This window comes from Crocodylus porosus, unplaced genomic scaffold (genome assembly GCF_001723895.1).
Source record: "Crocodylus porosus isolate Cpor-Errol unplaced genomic scaffold, CroPor_comp1, whole genome shotgun sequence".
Classification (NCBI taxonomy): Eukaryota; Metazoa; Chordata; order Crocodylia; family Crocodylidae; genus Crocodylus; species Crocodylus porosus.
In genome coordinates this window covers 15,855,603-15,881,915 of record NW_017728923.1, presented here as the reverse complement: position 1 = coordinate 15,881,915, position 26,313 = coordinate 15,855,603, and the positions used below count along the sequence as shown (strand labels likewise).

General features: G+C 41.8%; 1 protein-coding gene across 2 annotated transcripts in view; it reads left to right on the top strand.

Moving 5' to 3' along the window:
* Nucleotides 1-26,313, top strand: part of LOC109313505 — a 176,447-nt gene that overhangs the window by 65,681 nt on the left and 84,453 nt on the right. For both annotated transcript variants that reach the window (XM_019540114.1, XM_019540115.1), the window contains exons 16-27: nt 260-541; nt 3,925-4,080; nt 4,564-4,748; nt 7,183-7,365; nt 11,277-11,368; nt 11,587-11,756; nt 16,204-16,363; nt 16,575-16,654; nt 18,919-19,099; nt 19,797-19,952; nt 23,099-23,232; nt 24,266-24,424. In XM_019540114.1, the coding sequence (XP_019395659.1) occupies nt 260-541; nt 3,925-4,080; nt 4,564-4,748; nt 7,183-7,365; nt 11,277-11,368; nt 11,587-11,756; nt 16,204-16,363; nt 16,575-16,654; nt 18,919-19,099; nt 19,797-19,952; nt 23,099-23,232; nt 24,266-24,424 (1,938 nt within the window). The remainder of the gene's footprint in view (nt 1-259; nt 542-3,924; nt 4,081-4,563; nt 4,749-7,182; nt 7,366-11,276; nt 11,369-11,586; nt 11,757-16,203; nt 16,364-16,574; nt 16,655-18,918; nt 19,100-19,796; nt 19,953-23,098; nt 23,233-24,265; nt 24,425-26,313) is intronic.

Here is a 26,313-nt window from a genome sequence, read left to right as displayed (position 1 = left end):
CTGCCTGATATAGTAAGGTAGTTGTATCATGGGAGTTAATACTGAAAAGTGTCTAACATTGGATACTACCCAAGTGAGACTTGAATGTGATGGACCACACTCTGACCTTGCATGGCTAATTCTTTGTTCCTATTAGAGCCTGAGTACTAAGTTTTGTGACTTTAGATCCAGGTTGTCAGTTAAATTTCTATTTCCTAAGAATGTGCATATTTGTAGCCATCTCTTTGTAGTGTTTTAAATGCAGCATGTGTTTCCCCAGCTTGGTGTACGGTTAGAGAATGCAGAAGATCTCATACAGACGATATTTGGCCAACAATCTACTTCTTTCAGTGAATACTTGTTTTCAACTACTGACGAAAGAAACCCCAAATCAGAAATTCCTGTGGAAATAGCTAGAACAGCCAAGCAGAAGAGACTGACTTCAAAGAAATACAGTGCTGGAGAACGTCTTGTGACTAAGGCTGGAAAATCCAAGTTAAGTAAAGCAAAGCAGAGTTGCCCAGGTGGAAAGTATAATAAGATGAGTGAATTAGTGAAAAAGGTAAGTGATTCTGCATCACCTACTAAAAGTCATGCCAGTCTAGAGTTGTTTTTTTGCCTAATCAAGCACTGCTGAGCACTTTGTGCAGATGCTGATTCTTATGCAAAAATGGTATAGAATTTTACTGTTAGGCAGTGGTTAACGTATGCTCTGCACAGGTATTAATAACCACACAAGGTGCAAGGAAATAGAGAATCAGGCCCTCAATCTTTTTTGGAAGACTATATGAATCAGAGCTTTGATTCTGAAGCAGACATATGTAACAAGTGGGTGTCCCAGGGCCGGTCAGATCCTTGCCCGCCCACTTGTCTCTGGGAAAACCACCCACCTAGCTCACCTGCCACACCTTAATGACAGTGATTGAAAGATGTCAATTAGGCAGGAAGGGCATTTACCTGCCCTGATGCCAAAGGCCCATATACATGGCTCCAAACTCCCCTGTACCATGTCCCATGTCTTGCAGATGACATCCATATTCCCCTAGTGCCTCACACTGTGACCCAAGCTCCAGAACCTCACATGGGATTCTCACTCCCCACTGGAGCTTGCAGTCACTGTGCCCTAACACTGGACTCTCCCTCAGTCCATTACTCAGGGCTCCCAGCCCCTACCCATTCAGGGCTGTGAGCCTCCTCTCAGTTCAGGGCTCCAAGCTCCATTCCCTGCCCTACATTGGGCTACAATCCCCTTATCCCTTCACCCCAAGAGCTTCACGTATAGCTCCCCACAGGCTCAGGGCCCCACCCCCCTGAAGCCACACACTTGGCTCCTTAATGCAGCCTCAGATCTTGCAGTAAGTCTGGGTGCTGTCTCTGGCCCCTTTACCTGGCCAGGACCCTGCCTCAGATCTTACAGTGAGCCTGGGCCCTTGCTTTGTTCTTCAGGGTGTGCTCCCCTAGCCTTTCCCCTCCACAGGGTCACCTGCAAGGCAGCAGGGGCTGAGGATTTCTGGCTTCCCATACTCGTCCTTCACTGGGGAGCCCCCAGGTGTGGCATTTTCTGCAGGCTGCCCTGCCACTGGCAGTCCGACCACACCTCATCCTCCCCAGCAGAGTGTAGTTTTAGATCATACCCCAGGACCAAGAGCCTCCAGCCGTCCCTATAGCTCCTGCCCTTACCTCCAAGATGTCATGAGCAGCAGCTTCGGCTAGGCAGTGTTCTCTTAGTAGCTAGCAGCAGATTGCTGGCTTTGCTGCTCAGGGTCCTGCTCTTATAGTGAACAGCTGGGCCCTGTTTCTAACCAGGTAATTATGTCTGTTTGGAAGAATAGCCAGCTGCAGGCTGCCTTGCTTCTGCCCACACCCCTAGAAGTAGCAGAGCACACCCTATACTCTGTTACATTATACATAACAGCAATAGCAGAAGCGTTCATGTTGTGGTCCTGTCAGATTTTAACAAATTTGCAGATTCTGCTAAATACTTGTCATTAACAATTTCAGACAAGACACAAGGAGAAGATGATGAAAAAGAATACAAGCTGTCTGTACTCTGGGCTTCCTTCCATGATATGAGTCATGATCTTGTTCTTACTGATTTCTTTGGGTGCCTATACATATGCATAGAGGCTGCTCAGATGCACTGTAATTACAGCGTGTTGGAGCAGACTCGATTAATCAAGTCTGCTGAAGCATGGTAATTACTGCACTCCAGCCGACTCCAGTGTCACATGCATCAGCATCCCCATGCTGAAAAATGGTGGCAGGGGCGCTTTAACTGAAGCTCTTTCAGGGAGCTTTAAAGTGCCCCATCACCATTTTTCAGTGCAGGGGCACTGATACATGTGACGCTCCAGGCACTTTCGCGGAGCCACTCTAATTAAAAGCACACCCCCACCCCTCTTGGAGCACATGTATAAATGCCTTTTTTGTCCACTGACTTCAGTTAGGACATGAGCAGGCCCTTAATATTGAGCTTATGAGACGTGCCCTGGTGCTTTTCATTATGCCTGTGGTTGTGTATGCTCTCTGAGCTACAGTGGCATCTCTTTTCTTCACTGACCAATGAACTGAAGACATTTGCAGCAAGTTGTCTTCCAGGCAAAATTGGCCAGTAGGTTGGAAGACTGGCTGAAAGCGCTGATGTACAGTTTTATTTCAAGTTTCCCTTTCCAAAGGGAAGTGATTTAGAATGAGTTCTTAAAACAGGTGTGGTATAACACCTTGATAGACAGCACAGAATATGGCTATATGTTAATCTGCATCATAGTCTATAGCAGGCAGTGTTCATTAAGAAACTTAACACCTATCGGGAGGCTTGGTGTGGATATAGCGGTAAAGTCATTGTTTTTTATTATCATATTGACTGTGTTTTATTTAATACAGACTTAGGTCAAACATTCATTTATTCAAGTGCTTAATTTTCAGTATGAACTAGTGCTACTAAAATTGACAGTGACTGCCACATGTTTAAGATTTATACATTAAGATTTAAGATTAGTGCATGTGAATGTTTGCATGACAGAGGCCTTTCTTTTCACTCCCATGGATTACAAATTGAAATCTGTAAGAACCTACAGCAAACACAAGGTAAAGGAAGCAAAAGGTTAAAAAAAATCTTAAAACAAAGAAATAAACAACCTCCCATTCCCAAAAAAGTAATTCACAAAAATTTCAGGACATTGAAAAGTTGTTGAAAAATTTCAAATTTTGACAAAACACAGGAGAAACAATGTTAAACAAATCAGTTTAATCAGTTCTATTAGAAATACTGTACTATACATGAACATCTTCAGAGTGTTGAGGAGAAACATCAAACAGATTTTCATAGCAGTGAGGAACCATATTCCCCAAGTAGATTGACACTGAGCATTTTCTTAGTACATTTATCTGGGGGAAATGGCTATGTTTTGGGGACAGGAGTATGCTGAAATTGATATGGCAATAAGCAAAGACTAGCAAGTTGGAGTGGCAAATAGTGCTACCATAGAACGTGAGCTTTATTCACAGTGGAAATAATTAAAAAAAAAAAAAAAAAAAAAAATTCCAGCAGGGTTTGGGGGCTGTGTTGTCCCAAATTTTCCAGCTCCCCATAGCATTGTTTGTAGCTGATTCAGTAAGCCTCAGTGTTTTAGGAGAGGAGTCCTGTTCCTCCATTATTTTAGTCATTTTCAGTTGGAAACGAATGAAACTTGCTCCTGGCTGGAAGCAGATGGTCAGTATGTGAGTTGGAGCCAATGTGATGCCATACAGGATGCTGCATGCCTGCTAACCAGGGTGTGATGGAGGCTTAGAACCTTTATGGAGGGATAAGATGCAATCTTCCTACCTCCATATGCCTCTGATTAATAATATGAACTGTACTGCAAATGTGTTTGATGTGGGTTTAAAAGGTATTTGGTATAAATATCTCCTCCTTCTAAGCATCTTTGTATCACTCCATGTCAGTTCACTGATCGGCTGGGACGAAAGAAGGAGTTGAAATGTGAACTAAGCATAAAGATCTTTGGAAATGAACTCAGCTTTTTGGACTGTGAAGATATAAGAAAGAAAGTGAAGCATTATTCCCTGAACCTGGCGGAACTAGCTGTCAAGCTTCTAAAGGTAAAAGTGACTACTTTACCATTTGAAAGTGGGTGCTTTGAGCTATAAGGATCACAGCCTATTATTCTTTTATATCAAACTGACAGAGCATTTTTCAGAAACCCTAGGACTTAGGAAATATATGATTTAAACTAGGTAGGACACGTTATGCTTTGAATAGCAGCAAACAGGGCTATGAACAGAATTTGTCCTAGTCTTAATTATTTTTATCTTGGTCTCCTGGTATGAAATAGTTCATATTTCAGAGCAAAATAACACATAGTTTTTAAACTCACATAGGATGTGGTCTAGCTGTATTGGTGCCTTTTCTAGAGATGGGCTTGTTTCTCCACTTCCAAATTCAGCTCAGTGAAAAAGCCCTGTCAAGGAAAGGGAATGCTCTGGAAAATCTACACTGAATGGTTTCATCCCAAGCCTAAATCTGGAAAAATTATTGTAGGCTGACTTCCTGGTAGCAATTCTATGTTGTTTTATTTACCATAGGGTCAAGAGATCCAGTTTAATAAAAGACTGAGTTTGGCCACTGAAGAACTGCTCTTCCCAGCAATTTCAGGTTTTCCAGTTCAGTTGGTTTTAAATGCCTCTGCAGCAATCAATGTAAAAATCAAAGGGGATGTGGATTTCAAGCACCGATCAAATTTTTTCATTAATGGATATATCAAGCCAAGGTATGCTTTGGTTAACAGAGACCAGATCTGTTTAATTCAGGTACATTGTTACATATGTTTCTTACTTCCCCACATTTCTGACAGCAAGGAAACATGGGGATGTTTTAGGTACAAATTCCATATGGAGCAGCAGAGTTGATCAATTAGGAAATCCTTGGTGATTTCCTTCCATGATCACTGTTGTGCTATATGTTGCTATATTCTCTTTCCTGACTGTTTGATTTTAAAACCTGTCTTGCTGCCTCTTTGTCAACCATGTTCTTTAGTCATCCTAGTTAGAATATCTATAAGGCACTTCCTACAGGCTTGCAGGTGGGTGATCACATGAGTTGTTTTTTCTGTTGTAGATAACTTTCCTTTGGATTTTATAAGGCTGTTCATTCTCTGTGGAGTGGAGCCACAGGGCAGCCCTGGCATCGGCTCCGGGTAGCCTCAGTGAGAAGGGCCTGGCATCAGCGAGGGAAAGTGGCCAGGTCCTACTTTTTCCCTGCCCCCAGCAGCTTCTGCTCAGCTACCACCACCACTGCTCATCATGGCTGGGTGGGTTTGGAGTGGCACTGCAGGGACCGTGACACCCTATGTAGGGTGGGCCAGGGCAGTGTCTTCAGCCTGGGGCACAGACCTTGCAGGCACAAGTCCCAGCTGGGCTCTATGGGGCCAGGGCTGGTAGTGGTGGCAACAGCTGGAAGGAGCTGCCACCACCATGGCTGCCAGAAAATGGAGTTCAGCCGCAGAAGTGCCCCAGCTCTTCTGTGCACCTGGGGGCAGCGGGACACGCCACAGGCCATATGGTGCCTGGGCCAGACGGGACCAAGGGACCTATTTGTGGGCTGGCCAGAGTTCTTCTGTAGGCTGCATCTGGCCCACGGGTCTTATTTTGCCCACCCCTGCTCTAAATGGTGTTGGAGAATGGAGTCTCCAGTCTCAAGGGCTAAGGATGGAAATTCAAAAAGACTGAGCCTGAATTGATTCAATCTTTGCAGGTTAGTCTAACCTGTCTAGATTGAATCAGTTTGCCAACTGCACAGACATTCTGTCAGGACTGAGGAAATGCTGGCACATGCCTGCAATGACTCGGGCCAGGAGACAAGTGGTGGCAGTGCTAGGGAAGTTTGGGTGGTGATGACCCCCTCCAAGCCCCGGCACCACCACTTACTCCGTGCAGTCCGTGGCAATGTTTGACCCACTGGAGTTGAGGGGTGGGGCCAGTTCAAGGGGACTGGAGCAGAGAGCCCAGCCCAGCAAGCATGCTGGGATGCTGGGGGACTCTGGTTTAAGTTAAACTAGGAAGGAGTCTGGGACAGACATAGCATAAACCGGTTTGAGCTCAATCAGTTAAGTCTGATAATACATTCAGCCAGGTTCATCTCAAACTGGGTTTTATGCACTGAACTTCTGTTCTGTTACAGGTTGAAACCAGTTTCTGATCACTTAAACTGGTTTATGTGTAATGTCTGTCCCTAGCCAAGGGGACTGTAGTATAGGGCATAGTTTATGTACTTTTTAATTGTATGAGACTTTTCCATTAGAATAATTAAACCAAAAATATTCCTTCTCTCTGTTTTTCCTGCCACCCTATTAACTCAGGAGAGAAGGTCTAATTTGAATCCAAGTTGTACACTTCTGGTATTTGTCTTGCATTTTCACATAATCCATCCATTATTCAACAGTTCTTCCAAAGCAGCTGCCTGAAAACAGATGTTGGTACAAATATTTTTTCTTTGTGCTGTTTTTTGTTTGTTTGTTTGTTTTGTTTTTTGTCCTGGATTTTTTGTGCATGCTGGATGTAGATCTCTAGCAAGTCTACAAAATCCTTCCACTAGTAATAAAATGTGGTAAACCCAAGTATTTCATCCTTCTTCTGAGACTATTCAATAAAACTGCATGCTGACTTATTCCTGAATGTTGGTACATATCACATTAGTTTTGCAAGATTTTAAAGATATTTTGCAAACATTTGAAAACAGAACTATTAGTTTGATGTTTAACTGGTGTCACTGGAAATATATGCTGCCATGTACATTCTTACCTGACTCTGTCCTAGGCACAGAAAGTTGTTTTTGACTTGTTTCCTTTACCTTTGCTATATTGTATACAGGGAACTTTTTACCCTAGATAACTGAGTCCAGTCATTTTGCTTTCTCTCAAGACCTGCTGGTAAAATGCAAATTAGTGTCCAGCTACTATTTCAGCTTGCCTCAGACGAAAACTGTATGTTCATATGTTTGGAATATTTTCAGTTGCTTAATAAGACAGAACATCCACTCTAATTTTAAAGTTAACAGTAAAAAGCATGTGGCATCAAAAAGGAGATACTTGTTACAGGGAAGAAGAAGCCTGTCCTTTTAGATAATGATCTTGGCAACAAAAATGGTATTTTTCAAAGGAAACTGTGGTTTGTTGTTCATTTGTTTTTTTTGGCATCCTTCGGCAGTGCGTTTATCCAGATTTCTACCCAAATGGGAACTGTGGGGATTCTGGGAAAAGCTGGCTTGGCCTGGGTAACTGGCATTAAGACATCAACCAGCCTGGATGGAGGAATCCAGGTAAAAAAAGGACAAGAACTTAAAGCATTTTTGAATACCCCTGAAGAATCCATGGAAATAATTGATTTCAGGTAAGACCAAATGAGTACATCTTCCAGAAAACACTAACAGTGATCCCATTGCAGAATCAGAATTTAACTAGAAGGGTTGTGAGCAATGCAATAGCTAACATTTGAATTCAGTTTTTTCTTATAGATACTATGAATATACTTTAGCAGTAAGCAGACAGTTGCAGTCTAACTTAGATGGCAGTAGAAAGCTGCCAGCCAAAAATAAAAGCAGCTGGAATTACACAGGTATGATTATATTGCTTCACTAGAAATTTGTCCATGTTCCTATCAGAATGCAATACTAGCTTGCTGACTTTGCTTTACAGGATTTTTTAGAGTTATGACAGTAATGAACTGCTGCTATCCCCCAAAATATTTTTCCTCTTTCTTTCTTATTATTTTCCCTGACAACAATGCTCTGTTTTCTCTGAAGCTTTAACATTCAAGGAGCCTGTGTATCAGGGAATTATGTTAGTGCAGCAAAAACAGATCTATTCCCACAGATTTAAAAAACTTTAAGTATCAAAATAAGTAGCATCATTTGATAGACCATAATTATTTGAGTTGTGCCTGTACTCTTCTAGTAAGTGTCTACTTATATTCCTGAATATATTGGGTAAAGGATGCTTCATGAAATGCTGCCTCAACAAATTCCAGATGTTAAACAGATAAAGTGTTTGTGCTAATGAAAGCTGGGCTATTTAGTTTGTATATCCAGCTTTTTTTGTTTTCTTCCAACCTTCAGATTTGATAGTCCAGTGGAAAATTCTTTGATCAGAAACATATCTGGATGTGATGACACATTATAAGCCACATGCTCTGGCCACTTGGAAGTTATGGCAGATTTATGAAAGGTTTACAGCATACGGATTGTTACTTTTGTATCGTGTCTTGCTTTTGTACCCTTTGCTATACTCTATGATATGCAGGCAGACCAGTTGTGAGCTACAAGGTGGTAGAATTAGTATTTAAAGTACTCTCTCCTTTTAAGATCATGAGCAGGTTACTGGTTTAATTTTGTTTCTGAAAGCTAAGATGGATCACATTTCATTGATCTTTGAAAGAATGAGGGCCAAAATCAAGCAATTTTCTCTCTTTATTCTACCAATTAAATAAGTTAGAGGCTGTGTTGTGTTATATACTTCAAGTTTATTAACCTGTATTTTGGACCCAATGCATTTTCTGCATTTATTAAGTCTTGTTTGCCACTCTTGTTATGACTTATAGCTTTGGATTTAACTGTGGTTGGGATTTAGATTTTTTTTTTGATAATAGCTTGGAAGTAATTTTTCTTCCTATAGGTGCATAGGTCCACATCATGGACCTAGCACTGCACGTTAAGTAAACTGGCTGCATTGTCTGGAGGTCTGTAGAGAATAGTAAGGTTTATTGGAAGATTGCATAGTCTTTTGTGGGGGAGGCCAGTTTCTGAACACCTGCCTAGGCCAAATTGGATATCCCCTGTCTCGTTTCACTCATCCTGTGTGAGGAAGTCACATCAGTTCTATCTTCACCCTCATGAGAGCAATAAGGAAAGGAAAAAGGAAAGTTCTGGTGCTTTTTCTGCTAAAGAAGAAAAAATAGGAAGCTCTAGTTCAGGTTCTATGGTTTAGAGGTCAACATGTAGCTTGTCTGCAAGCTAATTTTCAGAGTAGTGCAAAAATAATGAACATTTGAAGGAGGACAGCTAGTGCCAAATGCACATAACCTTTCCTACCCTCAGCACCTAGTATTTACATCTTGGAATAAACTTCAGCAATTGTACTTAAATAAGGTCTTAAATAATTAAAAAATTACTGTACAATAGAATTCAATTGATGTCATGTGCAGGGATCCAGGTTTTTCATTCACCATGGAAAAATGCGGTAAAACCCAGATTTTCTCCTTTTCAGGAGAAAAACATGGGAAATGATGGGTTTTTCCTTGGAGGTTCGCAGAGTCCCAGCCTGCAAGGGGCTGATGGGAGCAGGAGTAGGGCGTTCAGGCAGGGAATGCCATCAACACATACACATGCACATAGGGAAGGGGGAGACCTGGCTCCTCGCTGCTGCATGCACTTGTGGGGGGGAGGGCACGGCGTGCGAGGCATGTGCCCCCCAGATCTGTGCACAGAGCAGGTATGGGTTGCCCACTGCAGGTTTGGGGTTCCTCACCTTGCTGCCCTCCTGTCAGGGCCTCTGCAACCCCTGGGTCAATTCCCAAGCCCCTGGGGTGATTCCCCAGCTTTCTGATCATTCCCCCAGCTCTTCCCAGGGGGCACGGGCCCCTGGATCTCTGCACTGGGTTTCAGCAGCCTGCAGCAGCAGCCTGTTGAAACCCCACAAGCAGATCAGGGGCCTGTGCCCCCCAGGAAGAGCAGGGGGAAGCAATCAGAGAGCTGGGGAATCAAACCAGTAGCTAGATGTCAATACCAGAGCAGTCCCCGTCCCACCTATTGTCCCTCCATCTCCTGAGTTTGTTTAGCTGTAAGCAAACCTGCTTTGAAACTTAAAACATTTTGAAAGCTTCAAAATATTTCAAGTGCCCTCATTTGGTTTCAAAGCTGTTTTGAAGCCTTTTGTTTCATTTCGATTTTGCTGTTTTGAGCTCGAAATAAGTCGAAATAGCTTTGAAATGAAGCACCCATTGAAATGTCATGCAGCCCTTCTGGCAGGGCAAGGAAGCTGCAGGTGCAGAGTGAGGGGCACCAATGGGGTGAGGGGGGCTGTGGGTGGGGAGTGATGGATTTTGGGGGTTTTAATCAGAGAATCCACAAATTTTTTTTATCAGAGAATTTTTTATTTTTAAACAGAGAAAATCAGGATCCCTGGTCATGCATCATGACAGTTTCAACTTTATAAACCCTTTCCTCCAAACCAGAGCTTGTATTCCCTGTCATGTTACAAAAAACCATTCTGGTCTCATGGCAAGAACCAAAATTACATTTAAAAAAAAGCGTGGAGGTTCAGAAATGAATTCAGTTACCTTAAATTAGGGTGAACTAGTTGCAGTTTTATCTAGTTCTCAGCATCTCCCCCTCTACTTTTCCCCATGCATAGAATTCTCCTTTGTGGATTTGCGTTCTCCCTGGTTTTGAATGGAAAACTTGCTGTGCGGATTGAGAGTAAGACCAAGTGGATGGAAACTCTACATAGCACCACTTGTCTTCAAGTCAGTCAGCAAATAGAAGCAAGAAACCCTGCTCTTCTTGTCAGTGCATGGCTTAGGCCAGAATTATTGTTGTCAGTTGTGAATTTACTGCTTTTAAATTTCCCAGTTCAGTTTACATTTTTTTCTTTATTATTATATATTTCTCTCCTTTTTGCTTGTGACAGCAGCTACCTTCTCTACAGGTAATGCACTTTCTCTCCTCTCCTGAAGTCAGTAGTGTTGCACAGAGGTGTAGCAGGGCAACTCTGTGCCTGAGGCAAGCACAAATGCTTGGGGCAGCATGGGCTGCACCCCTGCTGATTGCATTGGGACAATGAATTGTTGTTGCAGTGGTGGCTATTTTTGCACACTCCTACAAAGGCAGTGACTGGGATGCTGTCCTGGTCACCCCCTCTTCAGTTACACTACTAGAGTTGCACTGAAATGAGTCCTGAGAGCATTGGGCCCTCTGTGTGGGGTCTACATCTAAATTAGAGTACGGATTGTTCTGCATCTCTTACAGGCAAATTTAGACTGCTAATACACAGCTTATGCACCAATTAAGTCCCTTTCAAGACTTATTTTGACTGCATAAGCAACATAAAGCTTTTGTGTTGGTCTTCTGCAAAATAGCTTGCTGCTTTTCTGAATACAAATACCTTCTTGATCCCAGAAGAACTTTAGCTTTTTTATATTTTATACCTAGGAGAAAATTACACTGAATTAAAGACAAGCCAATACATTGTTGTGTAAAATTTACAGCTGTGATAAGATAAAGGTCTATATGCATTTCTTTATTATAGCTCTAAAATTTACCTCACAACAGCTGATGGAATGGAAAATATTGATGGTTTCCAAGACCGTGTAGAAAGCAAATCCTGCACTAGTGAGGAAGGTAGGTCTGTTCGTATAGCATTTGTCATTTTTTCATTAAATTAACGTGTAGGGAAATCTGCACCAGGGCCTACAGCAAAAGTTTTATGCAACAGAGAATTCCTTTCTCATCACATTACTTCAAAATAGGCTACCTGCTTGCAATGTTTATCTGATAGCTGGTATGTTTTCTTTGTTCATTCTCTTCTAACTGAATGCAATGCTGTTGTGTTCCACCAGTATCCAAGATTATTGGCTGGCAATTGTGTTCTGAAATGTCTTACCCTGACTCAACCAGTAGTTTGCCTTTCCCACTTTCTGGGCCCGTGAAAGCATCTGTAACATTAACAAAGCAAGATAGAGGTCTCCAGCAGTACCTGATGGAAGCAGCTTATAATTATGTTTCTCAGGTACAGTTACACCATTATTTATGCTGTATGTGGTAAATGAGTTAATTTTTTTAGACCAGTGATTCTCAACCAGGGTGCCTCAACCCTGGGGTGCCTTGATCCTTACTGGGATGCCATGGGGTATTGCATAATGTTAGCACTGTAAGATATGCAAGCAAAGTAATCCCAGAGATTTTCAAATAGCAGTCTGTAGTGTTAAAAATTTCTGACCTGTTGTAGTCTTTCAGCAATTAATAAGAATTGCTGTATTAATAAGAATAAGAATTGCTGTATTATTTTTCTGTAGTAAAAAATACAGTGAAAATGAAGAGCTGACACTTTCTGAGGCACTTTTACATGTTCAGTGGAACGGTGGTGCTTTAGTTAGTATGTCTCTGAGAGCTGCTCTAATTAAAGTGCTGCAGCATCTCGTGTATCAGCATCCCTACATTTCAAAATGGCAGCGAGGGCACTTGAACTAAGGCTCATTCAACAACCTTTAGTTCAAGCGCCCCTGCCACCATTTTGAAGCATGGGGAAACTGATACATGAGATGCAGAGCCTGGCTGAAGCACGGTAATGACCATGTTCCAGCAGACTCAATTAATCGAGTCTGCTCCAATGCACTGTCATTACAGTGTATTGGAGCAGCCTCTGCACTCACATATAGGCATCCCTTGAGTCTCAAAAGGTTGAGAATCATTGCTTTACTTTGTAGTGTATAACAGTGTTAAAGTATGTTGTATGTCCAGTTTGTTATCAACCTCGAGCAGTAGTTCTCAATTATAAGCCATTTCATCACTCTGAAGTTTGTGACCCAAACTCTGGTCAACCCTACTTCTGGACCAAGCCCATCCAGAACAATTGAATATATGCAGGTCTCATGTTCCCCAAAAAGGTCACAAACTCCAATTTGGGGACCACTGATCTGGAAATTCAGGCCTCTTTAGATGGGAAAAAGTGGTGTGGGAAACTATTTGTGGTGGATAAATATTAGTATACTTATTTAAAAGGCAGGGCACAGAAAGGTTAAGTAGTAGTCCGAGTCTCCTTGTGTGGCCTGGGCAAGAGCTTGGAGTAGAACCCAGAATGACTGAACTGGTGCCTTGGCTGGGCATGGTGCCTCTCACTGATACCTGATCTATACTTTCACAGTGTAAAACAGATTTATAACTAAATCTCATTAAATCAGTAGTAACCCTTAACTTTTACCAGATTGATACTTGCTAAAGAAAGCCAACCAAAGCTAAATTCATTTTAAGTAGGCGTTAAATAGATTCAAGTGAATATACCTTAGGGGTATGCACCAGCTGAACTAAATTATTTTTAACTTGATTTAGCCTTTTTGCATGTACAAGGCCTAAAATGAAGGTTTATTGCCCTTTGGGAGAGATGACAAAGATTTCTCTTTTTTCCAAGGACAGTTTTTTAGCTCCTATTTTGAAATGCAAGGTTATCAACGGGGATCTTGGTTTTCTCTGTTTAAAAATCCTAAATTCTCTGAGTAAAACCCCTCAAATCCATGTTTTCTGTGATTAAAATCAAACACCACTATTTATGTAGGTATCAGTTGAACACAATGTTTTATTGATATATTTACAATTTTAAAGCAATTTGGAAGCCTAGCAGTAACTCAATCATTATAATAAAATGAATTCTAAATACCTACATATTTTGGTGTTTGATTTTGTTTTTTTAATCATGAAAAATCAGAGCTCCCCCTTTCCCCTTCACTCAACAACATTGAGAGGGTCCAGAGGAGGGCCACCCGCATGATCCAGGGACTACAGGGAGGGTCTGCCCTGTAGTCCCTACAATGAGAGACTGCGGGACCTGAACCTGTCCAGCCTTCACAAGAGAAGGCTGAGGGGGGATTTGGTGACCATCTATAAACTCACTAGGGGGGACCAGAAGGGTTTGGGGGAGACCTTGTTTCCCCTAATGCCCCCTGGCATGACAAGGAATAATGGCCACAAGTTGTTGGAGAGGAGGTTTAGATTAGACGTCTGTAAGAACTACTTCACGGTCAGGGTGGCTAGCATCTGGAACTGACTTCCAAGGGAAGTGGTGCTGGCTCCTACCCTGGGGGTCTTTAAGAAGAGGCTTGATGCCTACCTGGCTGGGATCATTTGAGCCCAGTTTTTTTCTCCCGCCCAGGCGGGGGGTCGGACTTGAAGATCTACAAGGTCCCTTCCGACCCTACTTCTATGATTCTATGACCAAGACATGTGGCTGTGGCTGTGGCTGTGGCTTCTACTGCTTTGTGACACTGATATGCCAGTACCCTGCCCCTGCCCCTTCCCATGCCATTGCTTCTCACTCCCAACCCACAGCCTTCCCAGCCTTGCCAATGCCCCTCACTCCTAATCCACAACCTCCTGGACCTTCCAGTGCCCTTCACTCCTGACCCACAATCCCTTTCCCTCCCCATCCCAGTGTGTGAGGAAGGGGGCGGGGGGGGGGTGTCAGCACAGGCGACATGTATTGAGAGGGGTGGGGGGACACCTACCTACCTCCCAGATTTCTGCACCTACAGCAGGGCACAGGGCTACACCTGGACTGGACTGACTCCAGGCAGTTGTCGCCTCTGCAGCCCAGCAGGCAAGGCCTGGCATGGGAGGGAGTGCTGCACCACCATGGCTGCCATGGTGAGGCGTGGTGGTAGTACAGAATTGTACCCCCTGCTGCTGCCAGGCAGGCAGGGGGCACCTCACTTTGGCTGTGGTGTTGCGGCACTCCCTCCCACGCCGTCCCACCTGCTGGGCTGCAGAGGCGGCTTCTGCCTAGAGCTGGTTCATCCAGTCTGCAGCCCTGTGCCCCACTGTGGGTACAGTAATCTTACAGGGAAACATGCCCCCCTTCCCCTGACACATGTTGCCTGTGCCCCCTCGACCTCCCGATGTCACCTATCCCCCATTTCCCTCCCCCAGTTGACTGACTTGGAGGGAGCTGCAGGAGGTACTCTCTACCACACTGCCTGGATGCCATGTGCATATGTGTTTGCACACGTGTGTGGCTCCCCATGTTCTGCTCCACCCAGCCTTCGCAGGCTGGAACTCCACTAGCCTGTAAGGGGAAACCCTTTAAAGGAGAAAATCCATATTTTGGTGCATTTTTCTTTGGCAAATTGAAAAGCTGGACCCCTACCTTATTACTGAATTTTTAAAAAAATGAAACGGACTTCAGGAAATTGCTTTGTATGAGTGTTTTCCTAGTAGATGCGTTGTATTTGGAAGATGTAAAACTGGTTAGAAGTGTCCTCACGTGGACAAAACCAGGAAAACTTAGCCATCCACATTTAATGAAATGAAGGAACAATAAAGCGATCGGGGTAAGAGCAACCAAAAGGATGGGAAAACACTTCTGAGTTGAAATTACTCATGTCAAAGATGTGCCTAAATCACACCCCTCCCCCCAACAGGACATTTCCTGGTAGCCAAGAGGAATGCCAGACAAAATAGGGTGAACTGTTTGTTTCATGTACCAAACTCTAATATCATAAGAGGACTCCATGCTTGTAAAAAAATAACATGACTTCTTATTAAGAGAACTATTTATAGATGTTCTGCAATGATAACTAGGATTTAAACTATGTGCATATAGTTAACTTCTTTGTGCCTCCTGCAGTCTTTCTTCATACAACCTCTGCTCCTCCAGGTTGATAAAATATTAGCAAAGCCATTTGGCATTTGTGACCTATGGCACTGTGAAGAATTTCATGGGTAAATACTATGGATTGGGACTTTCAGACCTTGAGCTGAGTTAAATGCAGAGACAGCCTAAACTTACTGGCACAGCCATAGACAGTATAGCTTCTTTTGGACTGCCCTTTGTTCTCAGTTAGTCATGGATTTATTACTGAATTATACAGCTTAGCATTAGAAACCAAATATTGACTATTGCCTCCCACTTTATTTTCAGCAAAATTTATGATATTTTTTCTCAGATTTGTTTATGAATCAAAATTGCAATATTCTAATGCCCAAATCTGTCGTGATCAATGACAGCCATTGACGTTATTAGGAAAATATAAACTATTAAGAGTCTTGATTAAAGTAACTGAAAAGGCTTAAGTGAATTAGGCTTAAACTGAAAAGCTTAGATCTTAACGTGGACCTTATATCCAACTGCCCCCAAATTTTGGCAGAGCTCAGCGTATTTGTAAGAGGTGTTCATTCTATTGTGAACTGTGCAAGCGTTCAGATGAAAATTCCTAATCTAGCACTGGACACAGAATAGAAAATTCAGCCTCTTGTTTTGGTAACGTGTGTGTGAGTTAAACACTTGGAATGAAAAAATAAATAAACTTCAAATGACTTGGGGATGAGAAATGGAAATGTTTTATAGAGGAGTTAAAGAAGCAGATTTGAGTTCTCAGCATAGCAATGAAGCCATGGAGTGATTCTGTGTGTTGGATTTAATTTTGTATGCGGTACCACATGCAAAAGTCATTTTCATTTTTTCCTAGGAAGATTCTTGGATACCAAATGAAGCTGTCGTTCATTTCTTTTTTGGGACTCCAAAGTCAGACCTGAAACGGGATGTTGGTATTGAGCTAAATGTTAATGTTCCACAGAAGAAATTCCGAATTCAGTTCATACAACCGAAGAAAAAAATCCAAATGGATGGTAGGTGTTTCAGTTAAGGGACAGATCTTCAGGTAGTGTCAGTCAGGAGTGTTATGCTATTATTTACTGTTTAACTATGACATTGTTAAAAGTATGTTGCAATTTTAAACAGGATGTTGGGATATATTTTTATACAAGACATGGTAAAAGTGAAATTTTATTGTAACTGCATATGCAACCAAAAACGTAAGTTCCTGTATTTTTCTCTAAGGAAAAATTGAGTTCTCTAAGAATTCACGAATTGGACACCTGGAGTTGATACTAGATGATCAAGATGTATATTACATTAAGGTAGGTCCTCAGACCCAAAATTTCGTAATGCAAATGAATACATAAATAGAGGAAGGATAAAAAATAGCTTTCTGAAAGGACAATGAAATATACATGTATTGAATTGTGTGACAAGAAATAATTAGGGTTTTTTTTGGTTTTTTTGTTTTGTGGGTTTTTTTTTACAGGTCCACATAGTGGTAAATCATTACTAAATTGTTTAACTCAGGGGTGGTTAGTCTCTGGCCCACAGGCCAGATGTGGCCCATGGAGCCATGGCATCTGGCCCACAGAACTCCCCACAGGTCAGGACATTTGGCAGCAGGGAAGCAGTGGCAAGTTAATACAGTCATGGTCCCCTGCTGCCAACCTCCCAAATCCCAAGCCCTAGAGGTGGCTGTGACCCCTTCCCTCTGTCTGGATCGGTTGGTGTTAGGCTGTGCCCCCTTCCTCTTCCAGGGGGCTGGGTTGGGGCCACATCAAGCCCCCTTCCCTTCTTGGAGCCAGAAGGGCTTGGAGCTGAGCTATCCCCCATGACCCTCTGTGCAGCTGGATAGGGCCCTGGGGTGCTGGATTGGAAGCACAAACCAGATGTGGCCTGGAGATGGACTGGACACTACCAATCTGGCCCATGGACACTACCAATCAGGCAAAAAGGTTGAGCATCACTGGTTTAATCTCTGCAAAGGAATAACTTTAAGAAAGGTTCCAATTTATTATTTAAAGTACTGTTGTATCATTCACATTTCTTGATTAAAATAATACAGACCTTTTCTGAAGTCAACTGAAGTCAGAAGGATGGATTCCTATAGACTTCAGCAGGCTTTGATTCTGTATGTGAATGTATATTCTAATCCCTCATGTTTTTCCAGATATGAAGGAGAGAGCCAGGCTTTAAGGGTTACAGCTAGTTGGAAGTATGATAATGGAGTACAGAGCCTTCTACCTAGCTGTAGCTAGGTTAAATTGTGCCAACTCTAGGGCTGACTAATAGCATACACTCACGCTATGGTGTTCTAATACTGACCTCTTCTGGCCACCCTCATTGACATGGTTCAGAGTTAGAGCTTGTACTACCCTGCTACTCCCCAGTGGCTGCCAGTTTATGCAGAGTTATCAGCAGTGTTTTATGGGGTGTGACTTTGTGCTGAATGTAGTTCCTAGAGTAATTATTCTGAGAGCCTGATTCTTTGGTAGAATCTAGCAGGCAAACCCCTGGAACTGTGCTGAGTGATTGCAGGCATCCCCATTGTCCACCCATTCCTATTCTTTATTCAGGCTTGGAGCCTTGGCCTGGGATTTTGGAATGAGGTTTGGACTGGGATTTTTTAACTTGAACTTGATTCCAGATGAATGCATTGTGAACTGATTTCTTTGCAGCTGGCTCTCTTCTGAAGTTGTGCAGTCTTAAAAAGCAAAGTTGTATTCTGGCCCTACAGAACATCTGTGTCTGAGCCCAGATTCAGTTGGCCACCTGTATGAAGTCTGTGGAGACAGGAATGTCCCAAGTAGTATTCTTTATTTTAAATATATATAACTCTCTCCCTCTCTCTATATCTATATCTATATCTATATCTATATCTATATCTATAATATTTATTATATATATAGAGAGAGAGTTGTGGGAATGAATAAGACTATGCCAACACTGAAACTACAGAACAATAGAAAACATTAAGATGGACATTTAGCACTGCACTCCTACTAAGATTTTTTAATTAACTTACCAGGAATTAGGCAGTAAATTTTTTTATTCTTTTTTCCATTCATGGTTTGGGTCCACAAGTTGGATACTCTACCGTGCAAGAATCAATCCTAGAGAAACATTATACATTTTTCAATAATAAGTGTAGCTGTTTACCAGCTGTTGTATTTACAGTACAATCTCAGCCAGGATATTTCTGATTTTTCTCCACTATTCAACAGAGTGATAAACCCAAACGATATACCCAAATTCCCATTGCTGGCGACTTCATTTGCATACTGTCCCACTCCGAAAAAAGTTCCAAACTGCCATACAGGCACTGTTTGCAGTAACACTATATCAGATGGATTTTGTTTCTGTTTCCTTCTTCAGTCTTTTGGCCCAGTGCTGCTATGCTTTCATCTCCCATTAAAGTCTGGGAGCTGAGGTTATCCAGCACCTCGCAGCATCATGCCCTTAGTTGGAAAAGTAAATTCTCCCTGCTTCTCCATCTTCCTCCCTCCAAGTTGCAAAAGTGCCTATGTCTGTGGTAGCTAGGCATTGAATATTAACTCATTTATGCTGTTGGGGTTTTTTTCAGGGAATGACAGATTTGCAAACAGTGAATGGAGAGCAGAGATACACAACCCAGCTGGAGGTCAAGCTGGTAAAACAGGGGAGTCCTATCATTCTGTCAGGAAACATCACTAAACAACTTGGCAAGAAAATGGCCCTGTCGGTATCCCTGAATAATTTATTGAAGGATGCAGCATTTCTTTCAGGTTAAAGGAAAATGAGTACCTGTTATTCCCCTGTAGTCCTTAGGTTATATAGTTTATATGCAGAGAAAAAGTGCATTCTGGTTTCCTGTTTTTTAGTTTTTATTCTAAAATCCTGTTAAAATCAATGGCATTTTAAAAACATCTAAGGTCAGTATGCCATTTATTTGAAAATAATAGCAGTTGTTCAGTAAATTACATTGCAAAATACATGCCTTCCTTTTGATTACAGGTCCTGAGCAGCAAAACATTTTAAATAGCACTAAAATTTGCAACGAATCATTTTATTATGGAAACATTAACTGATAGTTTCTCAAATTCTATCATTGCTATGGTTTTATAGAACTTCCTATAGTTGCACGTGCATGAGTATGTGCATACACATGCTCATGCATGTAAATATCCCACCTTTCTCTAAACATCAGTATACCTAGGGTGTCTAAAAGGTCTTTGGATTTAATTTGAACTTGGTAAGCAAAGGTATTTCTTTCCTTACCAACAGACTGGGGATGACGTTTTGGGGTGGGGAAAGAAAGAAAATATCAGGGAAGATGATTTCGCTGTTGGTGTAGTGTTGATAGATGAAAGTGAATCAATAGACTGGAATAAAACAACATGCAACTCTGCAGCTCCTTTTATCCTATTTTTAACTGAGTTCTCAGTTTGAACCAACATGTGCTGATTTCTGCTCTTTCCTTAGTATTTCTGGAGAGAAAGGTTGATGATAAAGTGAGGCAATACTCACTTGAAGGGGAAACTTACCTTCCTGGTGTGCTGAGATTGCATGTAATTGGCCTCTTGCAGCAGCGAGGAAACTTGTGGTCTAATGCTCTACGAATGAAATATGGACTCCTAGGTATTTATGTATATGGCATTTATTGTTGTGTTATAGGACAAAGTCTAAGCATCTGAAGTGCCCCTCAATTCTGGGCATGTAATTTGTCCATATAATCAGCATCTGTTTGTGTGATGAAGGGAAAAATGTGGCCACATTTTGTACGTGTTTTCTAAGCTGTGTGTTTTCTAACATGTGATATGTTTTTGTACTAACTGGATGAACGTAACACTTAGCATCTCAGTGTGAAGCTTAGAGTTAATTTAAAATGTGCTTTTTGCACATATATATTTCTAATATTTGATTAAAATCCATGGTTTCTGCAAATATCCTAGTAAATCCATTGAAAAGTGGAAAAAAAAAAAGGAGCACAAACTCTGAGACCTGATTATTTGGAAAATAAAAAAGACGACATTTTTCCAGTGCACAGCCGACAGTATTTTCTTAGCTACAATGTGTAGGTTAGAAATGCTGAGATATTCAAAGAAATTACATGACAATAGTGTCAATATTTGGCCACACCATGCATTAAAACCTGGTAAATAGGTACTTGCATATTGCAAGGACTGGTGTCAGTTGTGGAATATGGCTGCCAAAGTTTTCTTAATGAAAATATAATTATGTCAACCAAAATTCACTTGTGACCGTATCACTTCACTAAAATTGGTGAATAATAATAAGAATATTACATTGCAAGAAAACTCATACGTTCTTGTCCCAGAATAAAGTAACAAAGAGATTACAACTGCTTGCATGTTGCAGTGGCTGTTCTGGCTCATGCTGTTATCAACACAAAGCAAGTGACAGGGACCCTTTTGTGTTCTCTTTTATTGGACCAACTTGGAGCTGGAGTCATTAAGGTGCACAGTTGATAATGCAGGAGTTGCAAGTTTGAGACCATACTAGAAGCACTCGCAGTACTGCCTGTCAGATTTAATGAATCTGCAAGTTCTGCTGAATACCTTGTTACAAGAACACAAAAAAGGAAGGATTGGACCAACTGTATAGCTGTGAGAGACATTAGACCAGTAAAGGATTTTGCCAAAAAAATCCTTGCCTCTCACATATATGGACTTTTGTAGCTACAGTATCATCTCTCTAACCCTGCCACAACTCAAAGCAAATATTTTGAGCTTCAGACTTAGTCCTGATGCATTTGGAGTACTGCCAAGCTGAAGCTTTCAAAATGACAAGTTTTACTTTACTATTGTGAAATATTACAAAATCATTATTTTGGCATTCATTTTACGTGTCTTTTGGAGCTTGATTCTTAAGGATTTACATTTTTTTAGCTTTTCTCAGAAATCCCTTGGGCAAGAAACTTTCATTTTTAAAAAAATGGAAGCTGCAGTTCTTGGGTAACTTCAGGAGCTGGGGTTGTAAGAAGAAATCCCAGTATTGTGCAAGTCTCAGTAAAATTGCAAAGACTGGCAACATAGTATTTACTAAGGCTCACAAAGGCTTTACCCATGAACACGTCCATGAAAGAGGAAAAGCTGATGCTTCTGTATTTTTTGTTTCTGAGAAAAAAATGAGGATGATAAACAGGAAAACAAAGCAGAATAAACACATAAGCAGTGCTTTAGTTCTCCTTAAGCAGAGCCAGCCTAAGTACTTGGATCATTTTCATTTTGCCTTTTGCCTTTTGTGATGACAGATGTTTCCAATTTCCTGAGCTTGGAAATATCTTTAATTTTATTCGAGTATAAAATAAACAGAGCCCCTGAGTCGGCCAACTTCGTATGTAAATCATATGTTGCAGCTTACCTTTCAGGATTTTTATTTCTAGTACAATTTGTGGGAAAAATCAAAACTTTTATGGTCTCGCCCAACATTTTGCAGATAGCATATGGACTGTAGTTTGAACTGAACTTGCTTGCATACTAATAACAGGAAAGCTGCACCTCTGTGCAGGTGACAAAACCCAGCTGGATTACCTCAAACAGTAGCCCAGCCAGTAGCCCCCAACCTACCCCTGAGCACATCCCACCCGCATCCCATGCCCCCCGTCCTAGCTGGGCAAGCGGTGGCAGTGGCTGCATCCCGTGCTCCCCAGCCTCAGCTGGCCAAGTGGCAGTGCCTGTGCCCCACTTCCATGGCTGAGCAAGTGGCAGCAGTGCCCACATCCCATACCTCCGGCCCAGCTGGGCAACCAATGGGCTATGCCCTGCTGCCTCTTGCCCAGCTGGGGCAGGAGGGCGTGTGATATAGGCATGGCACTGCTGGGAGCAGGGGCTATGCCCTGCTGCCGCTTGCCCCCTTCCACCTGGAGCAAGCTGTGCCTGCATCGCACCCCCCCGCCTCCACCCTAACTGGACAAGCAGCAGCAAGGCATAGCCCCCACTCCCCGCACTGCTGCACCCACATCCTGTGCCCCCTCCGCTCCCCTCCATGAGTCCTGTGCCCCCCAACCTCACCTGGGCAGCTTGTCCCAGCCCCAATCCCTCCCTTGCTGTGGGGCCATTGATCTGCCCCCCTACACCCCTCTCCCCCTCCACCCATCAAAATAGTCTTACCAGCTGGAGGCAGCTGTGTCCAGTCTAGTGTGGTGAGGACTGCTGCCTGTTTAGTTAGTCTATGGCCAAATCTCCAAAGCGGCACTGAATCTTTTCCAAATCGATTTAAAGGCTTCCAGTTCGATTCAGACCTTTTTAATTGGTCTCCTGATTCAATTTAGATTCAGAGATTTGGCCGCTGAATTGGGCCGAATCTCCTCCGAATCGAATTGGCTACCAAAGCTTCACGCAGCCCACTCATTACTACTGTATAGTAGCGTCACGTGGCACAAAGCAGTAATTAGCTACTGCGCAGTTAGTGTCACCAAAAAGCCAAGCTGGGACTCTACTGTGCAGTAACACTGGTTGCCAGACAGTCATTTAATACTGGTGTATGCAAGTACTAAATGACTGCAGTAACAGCTGTACAGTCAGCATCCCATGTAGATGCGGCACCTATGTAGTGAGTGCATGCTCATTGATAACTTGAGTGTGTTTCTAGCTTGAGATATTTAGAATACAACAAAAATAATAATCCTATAAAAAAGAATGTCATGTTATGCCTAAATGAATAAAAAACTAGAATGGAGACTTGGAGCTTTATTGACTTAATTCTGATAGTTTATTCAAAAACCCTTACCATTTGTGTGTTTTGTTTGTTAATTCAAACAGCAGGCGCAAAGAACCTTCAGCATGAGTGTAATGCAGGGCAGAAAATCAGGATGGAGACTGGTCCAAATGAAGCCTACAAACTGGATTTAGGACATGAGCTTCACTGTACTCAGGCTCCAGCCTATAATCATAAGGTAGAGTTCAACATGATGCCTTCTGTTAATTGTAGGGTTTCAATCATAAGGGTGCTGTGGAGGCCAGTTTGGGGACAGTCATTATCTTCTCATTTTGGGGTTCTTTATAGTTTTATATGTGGGGAAGTTATCAGAAATCTGTCACTAATTTCTGCTCTTGTTTATACCTCTATAAGTTCAGAGCAACTCCAGTGACTTTGGTTTTGTATATGAATTGTTTTCTTGAATTGTATCTTTTGTGAAGTGTTTGTATGGTATTTTTGCATATCCTTTTGCAACACCAGTCCTTGGATGCTGACAATAATATGATTTGTCTGCACACACTAACCATCAAAATCATGGTTTTATTGTACTTGTGTCCAGAAATTAGTGTATTTTAGCTCGGTTTGTAACATTTTTCACTTCAGCTTTAATGTAGCTCTGTGGAAACTAACTTTTAGCTTTAAAGCCTTTGGAAGTGGCCAGTTCTCTAAACTGCCAGAAGGCAAAGTGTAACTGAGAATCTTGCCTTCAGTAAATTCTGCATGACCCTTTCCTTTTATCCTAATGATACTAAAAGCTAAACATTTTTAATACTAAGCGCTAAATGTGGTCTGTGCACCTGGTGAAAAGTAGGGTTTCTTATTTGTGAGAAATTTCCATTCTTTTGAAATTTTGTTGTGGCCTGCATTGGATGAAAAAATTACATTTTGCAATTTTTCCATGAACTGGAAGCTTCCCAGGCCTTGCGATGAATTTAGCAATAAAACCAACATTCCTGGTCCTGAGACAGTTTATCAGGAAGCATGGCAGAGAACTCTGCCTTGAATTTGGTGAAAGTTTAATTAAACCAAATGTTTCAGCTGAAACTTCTCAGGAGTTTGTTTCATCCAAAAAAGAAAAAAAATTTGCAAGGAATTTCCATGAAGCTCTTGTGAGAGAGAACTCACTTTGCCTTGCTACTTAGTTCATAGTCCATGTTCTATATATGTACAACACCTTAAATTAAAGAGGAATCAGAATGCATAGAAAGATGATGCATTTTGTTCTTCAGGTTCATTTACAGCATGAAGAACATCCATCCCGGCTCCATTCCCACCTGGAAGTGAACTATGGAAAACACTGGGATGAAATCAACAACAAGAAGAAATTGCTGATCAGCCAGACATTTAAAAATAGTTCAAGTCATTCCCTAGCCAGCTACTTCATGGAGGTAATAGCATCTGCTGGGGAAAAGTACTGGCATTTAACAAAAGTAAAGGGCAAATTGAAAGAAAGCATAAGGTACGGCTGTGCACTAGAAGTGATTCTGTAAATAGCACAATGGGTATCCTGCTTTGTCTTTTTAGATTAACTATGCCCAGTATTATAAGATAAAGACATTTCTTCCTGATTTACAGATGAGTAAATTTAACCTGGGATCTGAGAGTCGAGCTTAGTTCTTCCTATTCCAGTTATTGTTACTAGGAATAAATGTTCTGCAGTTCAAATGATTCTGTTAGCTACATTTGTACAAATGAATTGCATTCAGTAACTGATAGTTCTTTTGAAACAAAGAGGACAAGACTCCAGTCTGTTCCCTTTCTTAACTGCTTTTGCTCTTCAGACAATAAAAAAACAAACATTTATTATTAAAGCAAGTAGCTATGACCACGAGTACACCTCCAGCATACTCTGAGGAAGATGGCTTATTTATTGAGGTAGCCAGTTTTTAGAACCACCTGTATCTTGTGCACCATATGCCACCAGAGTTGTACAAAATCAGAATTTGTATCTTAATATTACTTGATTACTTAGTTACTTAATATTACTTAAAAACTTAATTTACTTAGTAGCTTCTTATTGAAATCAGATTGAAGCATTATGTACCATATAAGAAGCTTCCTTTCAGTCTACCACATTAAGTCTTTAAAGGAAAAAATAGATCTTGGGAAGGCTTGTATCCAGTTGAGACCATGAAAGGGAAAAATCCATGAAAACTAAGACAAATAACAACAAGAAACCCATTAGCTGGACTCTTGTCAAACCTCAATAAAAATCTTAATATTAGATTTGGTTTGAGTTTTTTGTGTGAGGCTTCGAGTTGGTTCATTTTATGCAAACCAGTTTTCCGGGTCTTAAGCCTGCCTGATTCATAACATGCTGCAGTGGGATCTGTTATGTTAGCAGTAAAATATAGTAAGCTACTGAGAACACTTAGGTAGAATGTAATTGTTGAATTACAATTGCTAGACTCCACGTGTCCAGAGCAATGAAGAGAGACAGATCTTACTATTTCAAAAAAGAAAAACAAAACAGGAAAAACCCTCAACTGTTCTGTCGAGGTTCAGGAAAGTTTGCCAATAATCCAGTAGAGCCTAGGTGGAAGTTTGCCTCCCTGTCACATGTCCAGCATGGGCTACTGTGAGACTGAGGAGAACAGCTCATGTAACAATCAGTGTGTTTCTATGTAGATTTGTAAAGACTTGTTAAAGAAGCCATGCACATAAACTTTTTGTATTAGTTTGGGGGAGCGGAGGGAATGGCGGAAGGACAGGGTGAGGTTTTATAGAAATTACAGAACTTTTCAGCCAGGAGCTCTACATGCAAATAAATGTTAGGCTTTTAGACAGATGTTGGCCATTTTATATGTCCTATATTTGCACAGTATACATGTTAGAGCTTGTTTCAGCTGGGGTCTTCTGCAAGTGGCATATAATTTACCTGCAAGTGCTTGAAATAAAAAAAAAAAAATTATAATAATATCTGAAGCCCATTAAAACTAAGTTTTTTCTGTTGATTTCCATGAACTGTGGATCAGACACTAAGTTAATAACTTACAAATATATATAAGAACTAGTTAATCGCCCGTCAAGTATGATGGATTTCAAGGAGTATTTACATGGCTCCCCGCTCACCCTTTGGGGCCAGCCATGTAAGGACTCCCTCCGCCACCTCCTGTAGCCTTTGGCACAGGGGCTCCCTCCCCCCACCCACTTCCGCCTTGCAGCAGGGCTTCTTCCCACCATCCCCCGCTGCTCCCTTCCCTCCCTCCCCACCACCTCCTTTGCTGGCTGTTGTTGCAACTGGGTGGTGTAGAGCACCACCACCGTGACTCCCCCC